Below are 24,857 nucleotides of genomic sequence, written 5' to 3'. Positions count from 1 at the left end.
GGATAATCTGAAACTTGTGATCAGGATCAAATTTTTCCTAGTTGTGACCATATAACTAAGTTAAAAATTAATTCTCTAAATTTTGTGCAAATAACTAATGAATTGCTTTTTTAATCCAACATGTTTCATTAAAGCAGGAGTAAAGAAGAAAGGTAAACTCTGAACGTGGAGCTGTATTGTACCACGGTTTTTTCTACCAGTACCAACCTCAGACATAACTACTGATCCATACCTCTACCATTTTTTCACATTGCAATTTTAAAATCAGTCTAAAAACATTCCTAAAATCATTATCCCCCTGGTTGTCTCAGGAAGCTGAATTTTCTGTAAGAATTTTCTTGGATTTTGCTATTGGTGTTTGTGTCCACTCTATCAGACTCTCCCTTCTAAACTTCTGCTTTTTTTTTTTCATATGAAGTTGCTGATGCAGATGCCACTGTAAAAACCCTAGAAAAAGAAGCAGATCGGCTACTGGATAAACTCAAACCAATCAAAGAACTTCAGGATAATTTGGGGAAAAACATCTCTCAGATAAAAGAACTGATAAACCAAGCCCGGAAACAGGCCAATTCTGTAAGCACTTCTTTTTCAGTAACTCTATCTTGTGGGTAATTTGTATCCTTTCATCCAGCAAAAGAAGCCATCCCAGTCCAAAATACCTATGGCAAAGACTGCAGTATAAATATCTAGGCAGACAGAACCCAGGATACCTGATGTCTGATTTTTCCCTCTGGTTTGCTCCTCATTTACAACACAGCCCTGTTGCATGAGGAATACCTATAGAAATGTTAGTACTATGGGACAATTGTGGGGGGGGAACTTGGATAAGGGTACAGGGAGGGCTCACGGAGGAGAAAATACCCCTCATTCGATAGTTGTGCACAAATTAATACTGAAACAATACCAAAAAGATGTTTTCTGTCTCAGCATGGGTATAGGTATTTAAAACCTAATTTTGTAGGAGTTCCATTACTTATGAAACATGTAATTTGGCTGCTCTTTGGCCCCTGGTTGGACCATCTCAAGCTAACTGAAAATGTAGAGTGCACGTGCTTTCTCCTTTTCTTGATATTTACTTCTCCTGGTAACAATTGAATAGGCTCTTGTGCTTGGGTTACGAGCATATTTCCTTACCTGGTTACTGAGTCCCAAGTCTGTATCTCCCATGTAATTATATTTTTTAAACTCAGGGATCAACTAGTGACGATAAACTTATTTGGCTTCTGACCTGCAATAATCAAGAAAACTTAAAGAAAATCCTAAGAGATGAACATTCAGTTAAGCTCCTGTATAATTCAAACAAAACCAACATACTGGAGCACAAATGGCTGAAAGGAATGTATGCACAATAATGGAGCACAATAATGACATGTCTGCTCCATCTGATAAAGTGCATTTTGTATTCTCATAGAAATATAGGTAAGACAGAAGGGCAGGTTCTTCTTCATCATCATCCTTTTCCCCTACATAACATATTTCATCCAAGGACTTCAAAGTAGTTGGCCTCTCAGCCAGGGACGGCTCTAGGCATTTTGCCGCCCAAAGCACGGCTGGCAGGCTGCCTTTGGCGGCTTGCCTGCGGGAGGTCCCCGGTCCTGCGAATTCGGCAGCAGCCTGCGGGAGGTGCACCAAAGCCGCAGGACCAGCGGACCCTCCGCAGGCATGCCCCCGAAGGCAACCTGCCTGCCACCCTCGCGGCGACCGGCAGAGCGCCCCCCGTGGCTTGCCGCCCCAAGCATGCGCTTGGCGTGCTGGTGCCTGGAGCCGCCCCTGCTCTCAGCATTTCTGTTCACTATTGTTATCCTTATTCTATGGATGGAAAAGCTAACATGGAGTGAAATTAAATGACTTGCCCAAATTCACATAGCACTATGTCTGAAGGGCCAGAAATGAGTCTGGATCTCGAGATTGTCTTTGCTAACCAGTAAACCATGTTCTTTTACCGTCCTTGATCTTTTATCCTTTCAATGTTTTTTTTTTCAGGTTCATAAAAAGCTCTCATAAAACACATAAATGGTTGCAATCATGCAGGCTCCTACACCTTTGTGAATGTAGCATGATATATTTCAGAATAGTTACATTTTATAAATTAGTATTTTAAAACTGTCTGGAGGCTGCAATAGGACCCTATTATAAGCGTACACTCCTGAGACAAATATAGAATACAAATATCAGTTGATTAAAACTAAATGATCCATGAACGCAACAAAACTTTTAGTGCCCCCCAAAACATATCTCACACATGACACATACAGACCCTATCCACTCCTCTCTGCTGCCCTTAGTGAGGTACTGGCTTCCCTCAGTTCACCAAACCTGAATTCTAAGTAGGCCCCAATCCAGCGAGTAACTTCAGAACCTACATAACTTTAAGCACATATGTAGTAACAATGACCTCACTGAGACAACTCACATGTTTAAATTTATGCAGGTTCTGCAGTGATTTTCAGGATCAGGGCTTTAATTCATTTCTGTACCCAGAAAAGACATTTGACTTGGAGAAAGCAAATAACAATGTTTGTTTGCTTGCTTTTGGTACCAAGAATCCAGAAGCCATTAAATGATCCACATAATTACTGTGGAATTTTTTCTTTAGTGTGTATGCCATTCACCTTAATACCCCATGAGTTGATCATGGTTATTAATATTACAGTCAATGTCAAAGGAACTTATGATCGTCACTAATAGATTATGATATTTAAAACGTAACAAGGATCCATTAAAATGGAACTAGCAACATCTGACAGGAAAAGGAATCTAATCTTAATATAAAACAAGGAATCCTGGAATATAATAGTGGTGAAGAATGTCTCAGTTGGAGGCTACTTCAGAACTATGCAGTTATGAAGCCAGTTATTGGTAGAAAGTGCTTTGAGATCAACTGATGAAAAGTACTATATAAAAGCTAGGTATTATTACTATTTATTACTATTTATTATTTATTAAATAGAGCAGCCATACAAGTCAAGATGGTGTCTCTATTCTTTTATCTAGCCAACTTTTTAATATCTCCACCACCTGAACTACCACAGCTTCCCCATTATCTACTGTAGTAATTCTTAATGTAAAATAAATTTCCTTCTGATGTCATGTCTGAATGCCAGGTAAAACTCCCACTGCCCTTGATCACAATCCATCCTCCCAAACAAGGAAATCACATTTCAGTGTTCCAGATACTGAGTGGCAAGCACCAATGCCTACTCCTCAGTAATACGTGTGACACAGAAATGAAACAAAAGCACAATCTGATTGCAGTTATTCTGAAGCCCCATAAGTTTTCTCTGGAATAATGAGCTGCAACTCGGGTTCTCTCTGCTATGTTTTCTTTGAAGATCAAAGTCTCTGTGGCTTCTGGAGGTGACTGCATTCGCACGTACAGACCGGAAATAAAGAAAGGAAGCTACAACACTGTCATTGTCAATGTGAAGACAGCAGTAGCCGACAACCTTCTTTTTTATCTTGGAAGTGCCAGATTTGTAAGTGTGGTTTCAGTTTTCCCTTGTCAGAGTTTCTCAATCAAACTGGATCACTGACATACAAAAAAGAGGAGAATGTTCCTTCCCAGAGGCTTCAGAGAAACAGCATAGAGCCTGGGAGTTTTACTGGTTCACTAGTTAGTTACTAAAAAAAACAGGAGTACTTGTGGCACCTTAAAGACTAACAAATTTATTTAAGCATGAGCTTTCGTGAGCTACAGCTCACTTCTGTTTCTCATAGAAGAAGCAAAAAATATTGCCTTTTATATTAATGTAAGTTTTTAGAAATAACATAGGTGGCAAATATTTTGTTTCTAGCTAGGAATCAAATCTGTGACTCCTATATGAACTGCATTAAAACTGTAAGAACTGCCGTATGATGGGGGTGACTTTTGGTTTGTTTCTCATGTATTTTCCCTTGGAAATGAAGTAGATAATCATTTTAAATCTGTCAAAGATCCTGCTTAATATGACTTCAAGTCAAGACTATAACTTCAGGAATGTGTAGTGATAAAAGATTCCGTTTTCCGTGAGCCCTCCAGCAGACAGGCTTCTAGAAACATCAATAATAATTCAATAATGGAAAAAGTGTTCTTTTCCTAACATCCTGAGCTATGCGTTATTTTCCTACTATAAATGAAGATTTAGGATGGCAGTGTGTATTAACCTATAAAACACTTGCATTTTCCATTGTAGGATTGCCGGCCAAATTAATGTTTGTATAGTATTTCAGTTAACAACTTGAGAGACAGTCAATGATCCAGCATTGTGTGGACACACATCACTTGACAAGATGGGAACCTGAGGCTAAGAGGTGGAGGTCTGAACTTAGGTCTCTCATGGGAGTTATTGTATACATTTTGTTATGTATCAGAGAGGTAGCCGTGTTAGTCTGGTTCTGTAAAAGCAGCAAAGAATCCTGTGGCACCTTATAGACTAACAGACGTTTTGCAGCATGAGCTTTCGTGGGTGAATGCCCACTTCGTCGGATGCAAGAGTGGAAATTTCCAGGGGCAGGTAAATATAAGCAAACAAGAAGCTCAAGGCCCATTAGGTTACTAATGATCTTAAGAAGCTTGAAGGGGTAGGGATTTACAGGGATTGTTCTAATCCAAGTATTTGATTCCTTATCCCATAGATTGTTTTTTGTGTCTTAGACTGACTTCTTGGCCATAGAGATGCGTAAAGGCAAGGTGAACTTCTTGTGGGATGTTGGATCTGGCGTTGGACGAGTTGAGTATCCAGATCTGACCATTGATGATGCATTTTGGTACCGGATTGAAGCCTCTAGGCAAGTATTCAATTAATTTGCAAGCTTTAGTTCTTACCCCCCAAAAATGATGAAACTGAGCAAGCAATCTGTCAGGTCCACTCTCTTCAGAGTCACATTCTTAAATACAGCATTTGTAACAGTAGTTTTAAAAAAGAAGTACCTTTGATGATGATAAATATAATCCAGTTTAATGGATTTTTGAATCTGTGTCCAATAGTCCGTTATCAGAGAGTTTGTAACCAAAGAGATTATAAATGTGTTACAGTGTGTCTCTCTGACTGCTATTGAAATATATTATGCATGTTTAATGTCCATAATCTTTTATCCATGTACTTCTTTGCCCTTCCTCCTTCAGTCCACACAAAATCCAACTACTAAAAGCTCCCCTTTTTTTACTCCTCATGTTATAGCCTCTTGTCATCTCTTTAAGATCCTTCACATATTTGCCCCTCCTTCCTCAGCCACTCTTGTATTTTATGTGGGAGCCCCCAGCCCCCTATTCTGTCAGTGATGCCAGTCTTACCCCCATTTCCACTTCTCTCAAATTCCTCTTTGTGCTGGGAACACCTTTCCTCAATGCATCTGTAAGACAAACTCGCGCCTCTAAACTTCTTCTTATGCAGGGGCAGCTCCAGGCACCAGCACACCAAGCGCGTGCTTGGGGCGGCAAGCCACGGGGGGCGCTCTGCCGGTCGCCGCGAGGGCGGCAGGCAGGTTGCCTTCGGCGGCATGCCTGCGGAGGGTCCACGGCTTTGGCGGACCTCCCGCAGGCTGCCGCCGAATTCGCAGGACCGGGGACCTCCCGCAGGCTGCCTGCAGTGCTTGGGGCGGCAAAATGCCTAGAGCTGCCCCTGTTCTTATGACACACTTCTACCACGAGGCCTACAAGAATTTAGCCAAATAACTGTGGGTTGGTAGACAAGAATTTTGGGATCGATTATCTAAAAAATGCAGTTTATGTGCTGTTCCACTCCCCTATTTTTTGTCTGTTTGCTTATCAGAGTGTAAGTACTTCATGTCAGGGTCTGTCTCTTCATGTGTGTGTGTACACTGTACTGTGGGCACTACTATAATACAAATAAATATTGATAATAATGTTTAAAAAGTTACTCATTAGCACAGAATCATTTTTAAAATGTTTAAAAGTTAAAAGCTATTCTTGCACTCAAACTGAAAACTATATTTTTCTCTCTGGCTTTCAATGAATTGTGTCTTTTCAAAACCTCTTGGTTTGATGCGGTATTGGGAATGGATGGCCTGTCAAATCCCAGTACATTGATTCTTACTCAACATGCCAACCTAATAGGCACAACGCCCCTTCATGCTGAAAACATTTGAAAAGATGTGGTTTATGAGAAATCAACATTAAAAATATTTTGGTCCATTTAAACAACACAGATTTTTTACATATTTTGAAAAAAAGCAAGCTTTGAATGTTTTTAATTTTAAAAGTTTAGATAAATTAATAGCTGAAAATTATGTTGGCTTCCTGATCCATATATTTGGACGCACTATATTGGTATTTCCCTGAAGTGCATACCATCTGGTACGGCAATTAAGGCAAAAAAAATAGGTTAGTTTAAAAAAAACTAGATGTGTTTGAATTTCTGTGCATACTATGTATTTACCATAGCATAGGCACTATTAAAATCTTTATAATTTTTGCTTTGGTAAGTGGGTAACATTACTGCATTTAACATAAGGAACACTATATTTCATGCATAAAGAATATCACGTCAGCACTTGCAAAGGGAACTGTAATATTTCAATAGTAAACCATGCTACATGTGTGTACTATGTATATGATGTCCTTTTTTTGCTAGTGATGAACAAACCCCTATAATTTATGTAATATCAGATCAAATGAAATCAAATAAAGAGCATGAATCCTAATTTGAATAAATCTTGTCCCATCATAATATGTTAATTTTACATAGTGTTAGACGCACAAAAGATAAAATAGTCATCAAATGAGACAAGAATTAAAAATAGGAGTTTTAATTTCTATTATGTCCATAGCTTTCAGAAGAGGAAAATGATGTTCAATTTAAACAATTTAATGAAATCACCGAATAAGCCATTCAAAGCAGAGAGCTAAATAAAATTACAGCAGAGTGTCCAAATGCTGGCTCAATTAAATCTTATAGCTGGGAAAACACAAATTGGGATATGCAAGATCTTCATCAGGTTAGTGCAGTCTGAGTTCATACTACACATACTGAAATAGCTGCATGTCACAGTAGTACAGGACTTTCATTTACAGGAAAACTATTTCAGCAGAAAATGGAGTCAGGACATGATATAGACATCCTAGAAATGCACATTGCCTATTAAGCTGTAGTTCGTGATATATAGGGCATTAGATCTAAAGCAACTGGAACAAACTGCTAAATCAGCAAGGGAAGCAAGTTCAGTAGCACAAATCTGAGGACTGGAGCAGTGTTTAGAAGGATTAGATTATGGAGACACTAGTTGGATTTTTAGGATCAAGATGAAGAACTCAGGACTGGTTTTGAATTCTTAAAGCAGAATTGAGGAAGCACACAGTGAAGACCTTTAATTTGCATCATTATTGTATCACTAGCATTCTTGCCTCCCTTGGTAAAGGTCTCAGACCAATTGCACCAATTTCACTTTCTCACCTTCTGTCTTTACATTTTGGCCAGATTCAGCTGCATACTTCTGAATTTACCTGACACCACTAACAATATATCCAGTGGTGGGGATACTCGCTCCCCTAATGGGCTCCCTGCAACCTCTGAAGCTTTGGGACTTTGTCCAGGGAACAGAGAGGAAGAAGATAGTACACACACACACAGCCTTGGGTCTCTAGGAAGCGTCTAGGTGGGTGTCACCTGAACAAAAGAGCAACTGGAAGAGACTGCTCAGTTGAAGGAGCAGACCACTGGGGGATGGGGGAAGGTATTTATATCCCACTCCTATCAGCCATAACCCCCTCTTCCATGAAAGCAGCTCTGTAGGTGTGTGTATATGCACAGATACGTACATATACAAATGATCATATTGCAATTTTAGAATTATCCAGCACCTCTCATACAGGGATCCCAACACATTTTAAAAAGGAGCAGAAACTGACATGCAAAGATGACTGAATTGTTCAAGTTCACTCAGCAGAGTGGGGAGGGGATATTCTTTCTCTCATTTTGAGGCAGCATGGTCTAGTGGTTAGAGCAGAGGACTGAGGCAGATTCTAGCTTGGATAATTCGCTTAACTTCTGAGTCACAGTTTCCCGATCTGTTAGATGGGTACAGTAATGATTGCATATGTTTTGTAGAGTATTTTTTTAATTACAGTCTAGAAGGACTTTTCTATGTTTATATGTTTAAAGTATGTCTATATATAAATATACATACAGTATGTACATACACATATACAGTATGTATCTGTGTGTGTGTATCACCTTGAACACTTAATATTGTTGCAAGTAATTACACTACAACTTATGTTATCCCATTGGTATTCCCTAGTGCAGGGACTGTTATGTATATTGTGAGTATGTTATTTACTTGTAAAGGTAAAAACTAATTGGGATAAAAATCCTGATCAATGAAAACACTGAAAAGAAAGGAAATTTACATAAAGTTTTACTGTATGAGAATCATATTAAACAAGGTATCAATACACAAAGCAGTCAATTCTGTGACACAATCAAATACAATAAAGACTTGATCCAAAGCCCAACAGAGTCAATGAAAAGATTCCCAGTGACTTCACTGGGTTTTGAATCAGGCCTAGTCTAATTCTTGTTTTACTCAAATACTATTTAGATACCACCTCATTATTATTCCTTAGAAATCTTGCGGAGAACGTTGAAACTATGTCTTTTCCAGTAAGGGGAACCTTAACTTTCGGTTTTGAATACTCTTCCCTTGGGGAAGAACAGCTGTAGAAAGAGAGGTTTATTTTAGGCACATAAACTTTACTGCCAGCCCACTTTGCTCCTTGTAACTCCCATCTCAAGTGGGTCAAAGAGCAAGTATTTATATGCGGTGCTACAAAAGTTATTCAGATGTTGATGGATAGTGCAAGGTGAAGCCCACTTGCTCCATGCATCTCTTAAGTAGTAAGTGTTTATGAATAGTGCAGTGCGCATTTTTCAGATTGTCAGTTACCAAGGTGCTGGTACATGTTCCCCAGTCTGCCAAGTATCTCGTAGGAACCCAGCTGTCACTCAGAAATACCATTCAAATCCTATTAATGTCTCTTATCCTGACAAGTTAGTCAACTGTTCTTCCTTTAAAGCTCACTAGCCAGGGCCGCCCAGAGGGGGGAGCAAGTGGGGCAATTTGCCCCAGGCCCCGGGCCCTGCAGGGGCCCCCACAAGAGTTTTTCGGGGCCCCTGGAGCGGGGTCTTTCACTCACTCTGGGGGACCCAGAAAACTCTCGTGGGGCCCGGGCCCCCGGGACCCGCCGTCGAAGTGCCGGATCTTCGGTGGCAATTCGGCGGTGGGTCCCGGAGCAGAAGGACCCCCCCCCCACTGCTGAATTACCGCCGAAGCAGGGGGCCTCCCGCCGCCGAAGACCCCAGGCCCCCTGAATCCTTTGGGTGGCCCTGTCACTAGCCCTTCTCAAATGAGAGAAAGAGTTATTTAAGGAAGAGGATCTGTTGTTAGCACTTTATTCTAGTTGGAGATCAAAGATCCCCTATGCTGTTTGACATGTGAGAGCTCTTAAAAATGTGTACCATATTCTGTTCAGTGATTTCAGATGTATTGAATTTGGTCTTTTACTCTGGTTTTACTGAATATTGATTTTAGTACATTAGCATTTGAAAGCACCAAACATCTTTCAGTGGCCTCCAAATATGAGTGGCTTTCACCAGTTCCTGTACTGACTATTTCTACCCTTTTAGGTATATAAGCCAAAGGTCTATACATTTTTTAGATAATAAAATTCAGAGTTTCAATGGAAATGAGATTTATATATTTACAGGAGTCTTGCTCTCTTTCCTCACCCCTCTCCAAAACCTTGATTCAGTAGAGTGCCTAAACTCATGTGTAATTTTAAACACAAGAGTAGTTCCACTGACTTGAATGGGACTACTTGTGTACTTAAAGTTATGTACAAGCTTCATTGCTTTACTTTGGATGTGGTCCTGAAGTAAAATATCAGATAGTGCTAATGACAAGTTCTTTCTAAGTGGTAACTCTTAGGTTTACTGCTTACTTCAGTACTCACAGACATCTTTTCTTTTCTTTTAATGAGAAAAAATTGATTTTATATGTTTAAATCCAGACAATTTTATCATGCTTTGTAAAACCAAAGTAAAGTTTTGATTTGCCAGCTGAGACATGATAAAGGGGTGAGACCAGTGGCTATTTTTCAATCTAGAAATGCTACCTGGGAAGGCTTTAGGTGAAATGTAATCTTATTACATCTGTCTATCCAGAAACTCCCTTGTATTGGAAATGCAAATATCAGTTCTGGTTTCTGAGAAAAGGTCATTTAGCTTTGCTTGCAAACAGTTAGGGAATTATTTTTTAGAATACAATGGGGTAGCCCACAAAGATACAGAAGATGAATAGCTAAACATTATTCAATTAGCTAGGTAGCAATTCTTGACAGATATAGGAAGTAAGCAGCAGTGGGTGAAATGTGTGGACTGTTATAGAAGAAAAAGACAAGTTGTAGTAAACGCAGTATGTTTCCCTATTAATCACAGATAACGTAAGTTAAATATGTTCCATATAACCCCATGAATTCATATTTCAGTCTATTAGGATTGCATAATGATATGCCCATATTAAGAATGCCCACATTATCACGACATAGATCATATGTGAGATCCAAGATCTAATTGTAAAACCAGGGGATTTACCTTTCCAACGATTTTGGCATGAAAAAACCCTCTTAATAATGTAGGAGGTGTTCACATGTGACAGTTCAAGGTCAAAGGTAAAATCCCAACGGTCATACTTTAGGTCCAGTATTGAGACATTGTTGCAAATTAATAGGAAACTAACCTTTCCTTTGAAATAACCTTTCCATAAGGCTAATAGTCTGTGGGGGAGTTCATACCTTATCGTGCAAAGGTTCATAAAGTGGTTTCCATTAAGTTATAAGTATTGGCCAAGAGTTACCACACCAATATCTGAGATACTGCATTTATTTTCTACTGTGAATACAGAAACAGAAAACACTGAATAAACTGTTCACAAAGCGGCAAATCATATTATAAAATATAAAAAGACAATTTTAAACACAACAAGGCAGCCATTTTAAACATAATGGGCTTGTGCCTGAGTATAATAAAAAACCAGGGAGCTCCTTTGTGGAGGATGCAGGTCTCCTGCATTACAATGAAATAAATTAAAGGGTTTTGTTATATGATCATCCACTTCAGAGGAATAAAATTAATCAAATACCCCATATGAAGTTCAGAAAGGAATTTGAATCATAGCCTACTTCATTTGTTGTCAAGATACAATTACACTGTACTATTTTGGTCATAGAGAATCTTCACTTTTGATAATTACTATTTTAGTGGGTGAATGCACCATGTAATGCATGCATATAGTGAATTTATGCACTGAGGATACTGAGGTGAGAAGAAATATCTGTTATGTGATCAGATTTGGCACTTGCACAGGTATATGAGAGCTAAGAAACCTCTATTGATTTGTATTAAAAACTGAATAATACCAGGTTACAAACGGACCAGTAGTGCGTGTCATTTGTCAAAGATGTCTGGAAAATATAAGGCTTTATTTGTTGTGGTTTAACAGCAGATTTATTTACTTATTTATTTGCTTTGGTCCAATTCCAAGGACTGGAAGAAATGGCACAATTTCAGTACAAGCTCTGGAAGGTCCCAAAGCAACCATCATGCCAAGTACCTTCAGTGCAGTCGCTCCACCTGGTTATACTATTCTGGATGTAGATGCAAATGCTGTGTTGTTTGTTGGCGGTCTAACTGATAAAATTAAGGTAATGTACTTCCTCACTCTTGGTGCATTAATCCTTTGCTTTGGTTATTTACATGGGCAGTGCCTGCTATTATAATTAATGAATGCATATTTATTGTAGTGAAAGCATGTGACTCTCTGGCCAGCACGGGTTCCCTAGTGACTGACCATGCCATGGCAGACTTTTCTCCTTTTGTGTCCCCTGCCAAAAGCCATTTTGTCTCAGTGATAGTCTGCTGCTTCTTGCGACTTGGCCCTGCATCTGGGCCCACCCCATTCAGGGTAGACCATTAGTCGCACAAATAATAGTTGGTCAACTTCACATTGGATCTTCAGTCAGACTCCAGACTCACTAGTCCTTACCCCTGGTGTCAGGGGGTTTCAATAGTCCTTACCCATTCTTAGGGAATTTCAGCCACACCTTTCTCCGTGGGCTGGTAGTGGAATCTAGGCCATCCCATTTTACTGGGTTCTGGTCAAGGGACCCTTGAATAGGCAGTCAGTGCCTGACTGCACAGACCTCCCTAGACCACTTCCTACATTTTCCTTTGCCTTAGCCTTTTCCTGGGCTCTCATGTATCGCTCTGTTTTTGGTAAGCCTCCTCTCCGCGGAGCTTTTTAGAACTTTCTGTTAGCCAGCTGGTTCTGCTGCAGAAGGGTTTTCTCCACTCCCTCACAGGGCAATCCCTGAATCTGTAGGAGTCTTTCTACTCCCTGCCCACCCCTCCACCAGTGTACAGAATCCAGAGTGGACTCATGTCCTGCTGCTTTCTTTTTCAACTGCCCTGGGCTCCCTGCTGCAGACCTATCTACCTTCTGTCTGCCAGCAGCCCAGCTCAGCTCTCTGACTCTAGCGAGTCTTCTCTACTGAGTGAGAGCTCCAGGTCAGTCCTTAACTGAGCCATGTTCAGCCCTTTTAACTCCTTCCTTCTGGCTTGATACCAGGTGTAGTGGGGTGAGGATGATTGTGCCTACAGGCTCTCAACCCTTTCAGCCCTGTATGGGGTTGGTACACCCCATCACCTAAACACTGCCACCAAGTTAGGCCCTGTTGTGCTAGGTGCTGTACAAACACACACACAAGCTAAGCTCCTAAAACAATACTAGCCCCATAACAGGGTGTATTCATTCTACGAATTTATGTTCTTTCCACCAAGTCTCTTCTTTTTCCTTTCTGTATGCTAATCTGCTTTTTGCTTTATCTTTCTCTCATTTGGACACTGGTATGTTCCGCCTAATCTTTTCTAGAACCCCTCTTCTTCCAGCTGCTGACATTTTCTCAGTGTGTCTGAGACATCTTCCATTCTTCTTTCTGTTGGCTCCTCCTCCTAGTCTTATCCTGTGGGTGCTCCTCTGTATCCTTAGTGCCTCTAGCTCCAAGGGATTCAGGATAGGGATCAGGAAGAGAGAGATTAATATCATGAGAGCTGTAAGAAGTTATTTTTTTGCCTACAATAGAAGGTGGTGCACAATATTTGCAGCACCTGGGTTGCATTGGTAAGTTACCAGGAATCCAAGGGCTGCACTTAACTTAGATATAAATGGAAGTGAGATTTATTCTGACTAGAGATGGTTGAAATTTTTCTACAGTAAAAATTTCCTAACAAAATAAGTATTAAAAGAAGTATTAATTAAATTAAGAAGTATACATTTTTTGTGAAATAATGTTTTGCAGGAAAAAGTCATTCAATGAAATTTTCCAATTTCCAGGAAAACTTGAAATAATGTTTAGTTTCAAATATATTTTTACATTTTGAAATGGCAAAAATGTCAATGTCTAAAAACAAAATATTTAATTTCTGTCAAAAATGTTGAGATTTTTTTTATTTAGACATTTCCAAACTACAAATTTTCAGAACTTTGTTTCACTAAAATTTTTAATATTTCAACTTTTTGGGATGAAAGCAAATGTTGAAATATCAGAATTGCTCATGGGATGGAAGTTCTGTTTTCTGAAGTCCTAATTCTAAAATATGCAGCTAATTGCTATTGTTTTTTATGTATAGAGTGCTGTAAGTGCATGTTGTAGGCTTGCATAAATAGCAGCTGTTTAACATAACTCTGAATATCAGACATTTGACAAGCATTTGTAGAAATTCAGAAAAAATATTTTAAGAGATTTGGATTGGAGAATTGTAAGTCAATCCTTATTGGCTGAACTTTGATTTAAACTCCTTCTGCTTTACCTAAAATGGCTCTGCAAACAACATGCAAACTTTATTCTTCTTTGAAAGTTTTCTGAGCTGTTGATCTAATAAATCTTGAAGCTTCTTCTTGAATCATTAAGTGGAAAAAATAACTCACCGTAAGTTCTTTATCATTTGTTTTCATATCAGAAAATAGGAAAGGCAATTCCACTGAAGATGTCTGAAAAAAAATATAGTGACAAACAACAGCCTTTGCTACCCTCTCTCCCCAGGCTTCCCTAGCAGCTGCAAATGGTGGCTCTAGCTTGCTTTCCCAGCAGCTGAAAAGAAAGATTTAAGCTTCCCCGGTGAGCCACAAACAAGAATCCCTGCAGCAAACACCCAATAATAATATTCTGCCAGCTACTAAGAGTCCAGAGGAGGCTTCAAACTTGCAGAGAGTATTGAACCTTCCACAATTACCAGCTGCTGAACCCCTGCCAAATCTATCTGGCTATTTAGCACAGCAACTCACTATCTTTCTTCTCTATATTCTGCTCCTTCAGGGAGAGAGAGTGAGTGTCCAGAGGCTACAGGTGGTACATCAGACACCTAATATGGCTTTTTCTCTAGTATCTATTTTCTATGGTGTTTGGCCACGATGGATAAACATCATAGCTAGATATTTCTGCTATAATGCTCAGCAATAACATATTTAATAATGTTGTGATGCCAATGCTCATCATTAGGCTTCAGAGTATATACTTCATTGAGATGCATGGAGACAGTACTCAATTTTCAGAGACATAGTCATAATCATCAAACCCCCAATTAGACACAACTAAATTAAAGTCCGTAGAACTGCTTCTGTCTGTACCAATAGTAAATTTGACCCATTGTGTCAATCTGGCTACAAACACAATTAAACAGCAGCACATCTGGGTCAGATCACAAGGGCTAGGACCCTGGTTCAGATAAGCATTTAATCATGTCCGTGCTTAAGTCTTTCCCTATGCATTAACTTAAGTCCTAGGGACTTAGATGGGGATTTCAGCATGTTTAAATGAGTGGTGCTTTCCTGAATTGGACCTAGAAGTTTAATTTAAAACAAATCCAATGTTTACATTCTGCCAGAACTGAAAAGCCATCAACAGACTTCAAGAAGCCCCTCAGCCAGCATATTTGGCCTGTCGGCCAAGAGTGGTACACCACAGCACTCAAAGCTGCAGCACAAAACTAAAAACTAAAGTTCTGTCTATGGTTTTAGTTCATTTCAGATTTTGCTTTTGTGTTATCAAAACACAAGTGAGTCAAGCACTCACACTAGTTTGTTTTTATTTGTACAGCTCTACCATTTTAAAATGTCTGCACGTATATTTTTGAGCATAAATCTGGAGAGGAAAATATACTCCCAGACTGAGCCTTTGACTTATGTTCCAGCTTGAAACAAAAGTTGATGTCTAGGTTTTAAAGTCTGGAGAATCAGAAGGCTGTTGTGGAAAAGCTGCCACAGTCTTCACTGCAGCTGTGCTATCCGATAGAGCTTGTAGAAGCAAAATCACTAGCACTGGCCAAAGGCTGCCAATGCAAGAGGAGTTCATTTAATTAAATAATGTTTGTACTTGGTATTAAATTCTGCAGCAATGCTGTAAAATGTCAGCTGTGTTTCTTTATAGAAAAGATTATTTAAAAGGTATAAATCTAAGAGACCGATATCTATTTGATCAATCATGACTTTTTAATGGAAACTATTGATCTCACTGTACTGAGTAGTATCTTGAGAGTATGCTACTGTCACTTAACTAGGATATCTGCTGTTACCCAATATTCCAACTGCATACAATATTTAATAATTGCTATAACATATCAAACTTTATTGATATCATAACTAGTTTAACTTGTCATATATATATTATTTCCTTCCCTAACGTATTTAATGTGTTCGCTCCACAAAACAGTTAACCAGAATAACTTGCAAATGATGCATTATAAACTATGTACCATATAAAAACTAAAGAAAGGGTTAAAAATCTAAAGTAGGATCCCAGAGGGGAAAGAGGTTAAGGGGATCTTGAAGATGATGAGACGAGAGATTAAAAAGTTCTGGCCCTCAGCAGGGTTCAAATCTGAAAATACAATTGAAAAATAAGTGCTATTGTTTGGTTTGGTTTTTTCCAAGTTAGGAAGGTTGGGATAAGGCAGATGTGCCGTGGAAGCAATTTAGCACTTAACTTAAAGCATTTGCTATCTGAACTGGGGATTCTAACGTCCCAGGCATTCATCAGCATGAGGCATAGAAGTGGAAACCCCAAAGTCACTCAGACTGAGACAGAGTCCTACCCAGGATGAGATTTTGCAAAGGTTTTTTAATAGATCTAATTTCTTCCCTTGGTAGTGGGGCTATCTTGAAATCAACCCTTCACCTGGCAACCAGGGTCAAGAGCAGTAGTCTGGCATGACTGCTGGTTTTTGAGGTTATATTTAAGAGTCAGAAAAGACAACATTTTCAGTGACTGTACTATATTCTAACAAAGTCTGTGAATAAAGGAGAATACTGTAACCTTGATTTTCCTCTATAAGAGAGACAAGGTGGGGGAGGTAATATCTTTTATTGGATAATTTCTGTTGGTGAGATCCGAAGAATGGCTCTGTTTAAGCTCAACAGCTTGTCTCTCTCACCAATAGAAGTTGGTCCACTGAAAGATATTAGCTCACCCACCTCGTCTCTCTAATATCCTGGGACCAACGTGGCGATAACAACTTTGCAACTTCCTCTGAAAGTAAGCTTAGTTGTTAATTAGACAAAATGAAGTCCTGCAAAAACTTATAGCTTTTCATATAGCAGCTTGTATAAAAAACTGAAACTATGTGGACATTCATCAAGATCGATGATACTTTAAAAGGCTCTTTCTTGCTCACAAATCTCATGTTTCATTTCACTGGGTCTCAATCTGGGTGATCAGACAGAGTCACAGATTTGGCCCAGGATATAACACAAAATCCCTTGTTGTTTGTGTGTCTCGGCTTCTTTCATATCACTTGCCTGCCCTGCAATGTTTATAAAATGTTCCTTTTCAGTTTTAAAACATTTGTCTTACTTAGACATCATGAAGTTCTCATAAGTAACAGTAAATTCATACTTGTTGATCATTAAAACATTTATGATTACCCCAGGAAATATCACCAGCACATCTAGACTTTCAAATCAGACTCTTCCTTGAAAGTTTTCAAGATGTTCTTCTCCATGTTCTTGCAGATTAATATTCTTAATATTGATAACTGCTTCATAGAAAGCAGCAGGAGCTTGTATGTCTCAAATTCCTAAATGCATAGATTTTAAATCCGCTCATACTGAAGCAAAACTTCAAATGAAATTACTGGTAGATATTTTAGAAGAATGAACTGAGATGAGATTTCTGTGCTCTGTCATTTATTAGCTGAATATAGTCTCATGTTAATTTCGGTTAAATAAAATGAGCAGGACCCCAAGCATTTTGTGTTAGCCTATCTTAGCCTAGTAGGCTTTTGATATTTCAGGGTTTAATTTTGCTTTGTTATGAGTATTTTTTTAAAATTCCAAAATTAAATGATTGTTTCCCCAGGTTTAGCCAAGTGGGTTAGTGATGCTCATTATGCTAACTTGGTTTGTTTCCAGTCTTTACTTTCCTGGCTTTCAAGGACAGAATATAATGTGGAAACAACACATTTACCATATTGTGGAGGAGATTACACAGTCCCTACCATGATCTGTAAAGGAAAAACACTGATAAACTCTGAAGAGAGTCTTCCATAGGTGGAAGGGTAATAATTATCATGAATACCTGGGGAGGCAGGTGGGGCAGTGGGATCAGGAAGAGAACCAAGAATTACTGTGCCCAGACCTTTTCCCTAATCTCACATATCTTGCCTCTCCAGCCCTACTACCCTCCCACACTAGCTCATCTATGCCCTGCCACTTATTTAAAAAAAGAATTTGTGGAGTGAGAATGATATTTCATTAAAAATCCCCAGTTTCTTCCAGTATTTGCTGTATCCATTACACAATTATGCTTTGAAGATAGCAGATCACTTCAAGCTGCATTCTAACAAGTTCCGTACTTTCCTGTTTGCAGAAATCAGATGCTGTAAGAGTCACTACCTTCACTGGCTGCATGGGTGAAACTTACTTGGACAGCAAGCCCATAGGACTGTGGAATTTCAGGGACACAAAGGGTGACTGCAAAGGATGTGCTATCAGGTTGGTAATGGACTGGCTTCTTTTTATGTTCCTCACCCTTTATGAACCTGTCTGTGAACATGCCCCATTCTGTTGTAGAGTAAAATAGGAATATCTACACCAGCCACACCCCTGTAAGTAAGCAAGTACAATATGGTCTACTGCACATAAATCAATGAATTAAAAGGAATATTAAAAATTAGATTATAATAATGCCAAGAGGGAGTGTGTGTCCCCCATTTCATGAAGGAGGTTAGCGATACCTTCAGTAGAGTTAAGACTAATGGGGAGAGAGTTCCATGATCTGAGCATAGTAAAATCTTGCTCCAAAAATATTGAAGTTGTGGAAAATCTCCTGTTGACCTTATTGGGCTTTGGATTAGGCCAATACAGAGTAAATCTCATTTCTCAGACACATTGGTGATAATCCTGGACTGCTTGATTGGAAATCAAGAGACGGAATGAAAAAGAGTGTTGGGGCTTAGAAATGTGTAGGCAAGTGCAAACTTACAATACGAACCTCGAATTAATCACATAAAATTGCTCTTCTGGAAAATATACTTGAGAGCAACTTGCCATTAAAAACATGGCTATGTGGGAGTTAGAAATCTAAATCTAATGTCCTTTTTTACATGTAAAAATGGGGGAACAGCATACATAATGAAGCATTTCATGAAGACCTGTGCATGCCAGTTCTTTGCCTCTAGATAACTGGTTCAAATCTAGATGAACTTAGTAGTGGCCAAAAGCCACTGGTTGTCTGTCTGACAAGAGTGGGCAAGAATCCACATCACAAAAATCACCACCATAGTAAGTTGACATTAATTGTGTCTCTTGTTGGAAGTCTCAGAAGAGAAGCCACTCTTTGAATGGCAAGGGAAATTGAACTATCTTCTACCTGATACATGGTCTCTTCTTAACTGTCACGACCATGGTGTGGGCGGTCTAACCTAGTGTTTGGAGCAGCTGTTGGGGGTCAGGCCGAGTCCAATACCAGGAGATCAGAGTCCAAGACAGGCCAAACCAAGAATCAGATGTCAGGAGGTAGGCAGGGTCAGGTTACAAGAAGATCAGCAGCGGGCAGTAGAAGTAGGTATCTTGGGGAAACAATCTGAAGCAGAGGGAACCCAGTTTCACAGACAGCTGCCTGTGCCAGTGCATGGTTTATATAGAAGCTGTGAACTAACCAGGAGGCCAAGCAATCAGATTCCAAGACTGGGGTCCTTGGTCAGAGTTCAGCTCCTAGTCTGGCAACATTTAGCAAGTCACTGGGTGGCAGGTTGGAGCTCACTAGCTCTGAAAAGTCCATGGCCCAGGGCTCAAGACCTGTGGTCTCTGACATTAACAGAGTTAAAGCACTGTGGCAGAACAGTGTGAGGAGATTGACACTGCTGTTCTTGTGCTGTATGTCATCTGTGAATAAATAGAGGACTTCAGTCTCCAGGGCTGTCAATGTGACACCTTCTAATATCACTTAATAATAATATGAGAGATTACATAATGCTGTCATGAATCTTTTCACAATAAAAGATACAAGATGAAATTATATGGACCATGAAATATACCAGGCAGACATGTCCCCTATCTTTCTCCTAGACTACTTTCCACATCACGTGGACTGAGTTTAAAGGTTCAGGTGTCAGAAAACATGTTTGTATAAAATTTGGCTTCCCTCAGATTCCTGTGGTTCCCTTTTGCCTCAAAGCAGCTGGAAAAAACTGGTTGGAATATGAAGAATTTCTTTCTTTGATAGCCCACAGGTGCCAGACAGTGAGGGAACTGTTCAATTTGATGGAGACGGTTATGCTTTGGTGAGCCGCCCAGTCCGCTGGAACCCCAATGTTTCTATGGTCATGTTCAAGTTCAAGACCTTCTCTTCCAGTGCTCTGCTGATGTACCTTGCTACACATGACTTGGTAAAAAATAAAAACTTCTCATCATGTTTCTTGCTATCTTTAAAATAACTGAATACCTGTTACTCAAAAGGAGAAATGGAAATTAAAAAACAAATGTGCTGTTACAATACTGATTATCACTTCAGTACTGAAGCTAGTAGGTTTTATGGCTTGTGAATTGTGTAGTCTGCTTAGCACGCTTGAATATTATCATATACAAATCATTTCAGAGTCCACAACTCACAAGCCATAAAACCCATTAGCTTCTTCTGTTTGGATGTGAGGGATGGGGGGCAGCGGTGGTGTGTGTTCATGTGAGGAAAATGTCAAGGGTGCAATTCTGGCCTCATAGAGTCAATTACTTTAGTGGGGCCAAGATTTTACTTCAAATTTAGAAATGTTCAAATTAGCAGAATTCTTTGATTTCTCTCCTTCTTTCCCCCCTCCCCCCCCTCCCGTTATAGTTAATGTTTTGTGGCTGAAAATATAGCGGATGGGAAATGGATAGGCACAAGAAAGGACTGAGTACAGAATACTTTGTATGCAAATTAAGAGTAGTAGTTTGTGCCCAGTGTGAGCAGCAGGATAGGGAAACTATGTATGGAGCAGCCAACAGAATGTGATGCTGGCATTTATTTAAAAATATTAGTTAATGTTCTCACACTACAGCTGAAATGGATAATTTCAGACATTTGTTTATTAAGGTTGTTTAACTTATTCATTTGTCTGTATTGTCAAGGGTCTGTGGACAGCAGGACGAGGTTATTCCTAAAGACAGCTGGCCAGAACCTGATCTCATTTACACTGAGAGTGTAAATTAAATCTGGAGTAGCTCGAGTGAATTCCAGTATGGCTGCTCCAAATTTACAACATCCTAACTGAGAACAGAATCCAGCCCAAATTATCCTTCTAACATGGGTTGTGATCTTCAGTACAAGAGCTTTCAAAACTGTGTTTCTTGAACCTTTGCAAAACACTTACTGGTGGGCATGTGCCATTGGCTGATCACATTGTGCTGGCCTATTTCCATCACTGAACTGCATTAAAAGAGAGCCAAAAATACGTTGTTTTCATAAGATTACTTTTTCATGTAAGCAACTGTGGTAGTTGCTCTAGGGATGTTTTGCAGTTGTGAGTAGGAAGGTGGGTGGGACATACAATGGGAACACAAGTAGTCCATGAAATCATTTCTCTATTAAAATGTGGTCTCACACTAGGTTTGATAGGAGCAGCCATGAGAGAAACAACAACTCAAATTAAAACTTCTCTGATGGGCTCATGCCGCTGGATTAGTAGTTCCCCATTTCTCAAGTCCTACCTTCCCCATTAGCCTGGTCTCTGGCTCCCTCGTGAGCTAGTAATTGTTCCCCCCAGCATCCTACCACCCTTTGTTTGCCCTGGATATTGTAGTTTATTGTACCACAGGTCCAGTCAGCCACCAATGCTGCAAATTCAGGGTATTTAAATATCAGCACCAGTGGTTGATAGGAATTATAGCAAACTGAACTACCCAGTTCCATTTGGGGTAGATCACTGACTAGAAGGAAATCACCCACCACTTTAGCCAGTGACCTGCATAAGAAGGTAGGAAGTAAAAAAAACCAACTCTTTGACAGTACTTTTCAGTGTACTTGAAGTTAGGCACAATAAATATCTGAGGAGTTTAACAACTTAAATAAAACCCCTGTACATTGTCACTCAGAAAATAAACAATTGTTTCATGTTAAATATTGCTTATCACAGAGAACAGGAACCAGTCTTCCAGTGTGTCTAAACAATGTGTCTAATCTGTCTCATTAACAGAAAGATTTCATGAGCGTAGAGCTCAGTGATGGGCATATAAAAGTCAGCTACGATCTAGGTTCAGGTACAACTTCTGCTGTTGGCAACCAAAACCATAATGATGGGAAATGGAAATCGTTCACCCTCTCAAGAATTCAAAAACAAGGTGAGTTCCTACAGTGATAACATCAGAAGTGCTCTAATTACCCTATCCAGCACAGCTAACCATCTAATCACAGGGAAGATGACATACAATATTGCTGGATTAGAAAGTTCTATAAGAAAGTGATTTAGCAACTTATTTTGCTTAGGTTGCAGGTGGCTTAGGTTAGAAATGACTGATTACAGTGTCAACCAGGTCTTTTATGATTTTCTTTTGAAACCGGTAGCTTAATTTTCAGGCATAATTCTGCGTAACAGCTGGCTAAATTACATTCTAAAATGCATTTGAGTGAAAAATGTTTTCTTCATGCAGTTCCCTGATGTTGTTTAAAGTTCATAAAACAAATCTATGTGGTTTCTGTTAGAGTAGAAATTGGTTTTAGGCTTTACAATGCTTTTCATACTCTGTGTATCCCAAAGTGCTTTAAAAAGTAATGAGTTAAATACTGGTAGTGCAATAATTATGTAAATAAACACAGCACCTATTATATATTCAGTAACATCTTGCACAGTGTCATGACATTGGAACCCGGACTGTGGAAACTAAGCATATTTTCAAATAGTGCCATAGATTCTTTAACCACTACTTGTACAAAAGCTAAAGCTAAGCAGGAACTACAAGGGTGAGAGGGGAATTTAGCTTCCATATCCATTCTGTGTTTCACCTTGGTTGAGAATCCTAGCAATTGTGTGTGAGATGGGGTTTGTTTTGTGAGGTAAGTATATGTCCAATAGGACTTGAATTGAGACTCTTATGACACTCAGCAACTATCGTATGGTAAAAGCTTTTGCTTACTTCTGTCCTGCATTGGATTCAAACCAGCGAAGTAGATGTGAAATGATCTCCCCATTCTTGATCTTGTCCTGAACTCTTCACTGAATAAAGTACTGACACTGAAGACAAACCAGTTAGGGCTGGGGATAGAACATATTTGAAAATAAAGTATACAAGATTACTATGGCATTTTTCAGATTGTTATGGCAACAGAGAAAAATGTTTTTTTCTTCCACACAGCTAATTTATGATTTGGAAATCCAGTATCTGACCTGCAAGTTACTACCCCACTTCCTCCAAAAAAAAATGTTCATTCTGTTTTTTACCACAGGGTAATATATTGTTCATGTCTGATTTTCAACTTCTTAATCTTTTCCAGCCAATGTATCAATTGTAGACATAGACACCAATCAGGAAGAGATCATAGCAACATCTTCTACAGGAAGCCATTTTGGTCTCAACTTGAAAGCTGATGAGAAAATATATTTTGGTGGATTGCCAACTCTCAGAAACCTGAGGTAATTGGACTTAAAATAATATCTTTGCCTATTGGGAGAGCAGATAATGTAAGTTTATTATATGTACCTATTTCTCCTCAAGTTTACTTGCCAAGAGAATTGTGAATTCCATTCCCAATGCAGGATCAAAGGTACCTGACATTGATACTCTTGAGTGATATTTCCTCTGTAAGTGCCAGCTCACACCTTAAGATGGATTGAATTCTTTTACTGCTCCATTTGAAATACACAGTGAGCTGCGATTATACTACAGTAAAGGTTCCTGATGCTGTGTATGGAACCATAATGATGTAACTGAGCTTCTCTTTCTCCATACATTTCTTTGCTTCCTATAAGCATGGAATTTGCAGCTCGGAACCTATAGATCAGAATAAAGCCCAAGTCCTGCAATGACTTAAGTACATGTTTAACTTTACAAACATCAGTATCTCACTAAAGTCAGAAACTACTCATTTGCTTAACATTAAATGATTGCATAAGTCTTTGCAGGATCATTTCCTACTATACTTTCAATATGTGTTACATAAAATTTATGGCATGTTGTACATATTTTAAAATTTATTTGAAGACAGAAGTTCCATTCTTGAACTCTTCATTAAGATAAAATTCCTTGGGCTCAAGAATTTATATTGAATAGATTTAAAATATCATGCAGTATATTTAAATGCAATGAAATGTGGTTAATTTCATTGTATTTTATTTTTTCTGAGTCCAATCCTGAACTGCTTACTCAGGAAAAAATCCTCCACAGTAAATTTCATTATGTATAAAATATATTGCATGTTCTTTTCACTATACTTAAGTATTTAAGAAATGGGATATGAGATGCTGGGATTTAACTGGGGGCTTTTAAATAATCTGACAAATCTTGTTGAGGTTCAATGAATGCTCAGCAATTTCTGCAACACAAAAAATCTGAGCTACAATGAGCAGATGAACTATAGCAAAAACAAGCCTATTAATCTGTGTCAACTTCATTTACATTTCATAATGACAGTCATAAAGTCACCTTGTGCACCGGGAAGCATAGCTGTAGTTTAGTGGGCTGTTTCACAACCAAAGGGAGAACAGGCATATTTGTTAATTTATTACATTTAATTTACAGTACCTCTGATATCAGTTTACCTTGTAATAAAAAACCAAGCTGTTTCCCTCATGAAGTCTCACATTGGATTATGTAATTTTGAAGTCACACTGGTGTGTGCCAAATTATGTGAAGAAATTACTCCTAGGCATATCCTTTATGGTTGCTTAGGAAACCAAGAACACCCTAGCTATTTGAAACTGTGGGAACCATTGTGCCTGCAGCTGTGATTCATCAGTTGTGACCTGGTGCAAGATGCATGTTACAGTAAATTGCTATCAAAGATAAAGATCATTTGAGCTGCTGCAAGCAGCGGACATTGAGATACCTGTGACTTTATAAATGCCAGGCTGTATCAGTCCCAGAACCATCTCCTGCCAGTTACTTTTATGATTTTATTTTACTGATGACTAATTGTAGCAACATACAATAAAATAATTTACTGATCTATATGACATTTTACGGGAGAATGTGTGGAGGGGAATAACACTGTTAATTGTGCTAGCCTATTAAGGCCTGTTGTATATTTATTTATATTAAAAGAATCTCACCAACCAGCATTTGTTTTCACTGGGAGATCTAGATCTATTTCAGTCTGAAATGTTCTGAATCTTGATAATGAA

At 38.9% G+C, this 24,857-nt stretch overlaps 1 protein-coding gene and 1 long non-coding RNA gene across 15 annotated transcripts in view; one reads left to right on the top strand and one right to left on the bottom strand.

The window, feature by feature from the left end:
- The window catches only part of LAMA2 (laminin subunit alpha 2), a 477,311-nt gene that overhangs the window by 418,266 nt on the left and 34,188 nt on the right, over positions 1-24,857 (top strand). For all 13 annotated transcript variants that reach the window (XM_039528773.1, XM_039528772.1, XM_039528762.1 and 10 more), the window contains 8 exons: positions 419-573; positions 3,333-3,476; positions 4,634-4,767; positions 11,539-11,698; positions 17,915-18,039; positions 19,772-19,934; positions 21,717-21,861; positions 23,012-23,150. In XM_039528773.1, coding sequence (XP_039384707.1) covers positions 419-573; positions 3,333-3,476; positions 4,634-4,767; positions 11,539-11,698; positions 17,915-18,039; positions 19,772-19,934; positions 21,717-21,861; positions 23,012-23,150 — 1,165 coding nt within the window. The remainder of the gene's footprint in view (positions 1-418; positions 574-3,332; positions 3,477-4,633; positions 4,768-11,538; positions 11,699-17,914; positions 18,040-19,771; positions 19,935-21,716; positions 21,862-23,011; positions 23,151-24,857) is intronic.
- Positions 12,489-24,419, bottom strand: LOC120400338. 2 transcript variants are annotated; one of them, XR_005595746.1, is made up of 4 exons: positions 24,276-24,419; positions 22,654-22,772; positions 13,981-14,043; positions 12,489-13,050 (listed from the first exon to the last, which is right to left on the bottom strand). It is a non-coding gene; the product is annotated as an uncharacterized LOC120400338 (long non-coding RNA). The 2 variants fall into 2 exon arrangements; XR_005595745.1 differs by having other exon boundaries at positions 12,489-13,046.

The sequence above is a fragment of the Mauremys reevesii genome, linkage group 3 (assembly GCF_016161935.1).
Source record: "Mauremys reevesii isolate NIE-2019 linkage group 3, ASM1616193v1, whole genome shotgun sequence".
NCBI lineage: Eukaryota > Metazoa > Chordata > Testudines > Geoemydidae > Mauremys > Mauremys reevesii.
This window is presented reverse-complemented; position numbering and strand designations above follow the sequence as displayed.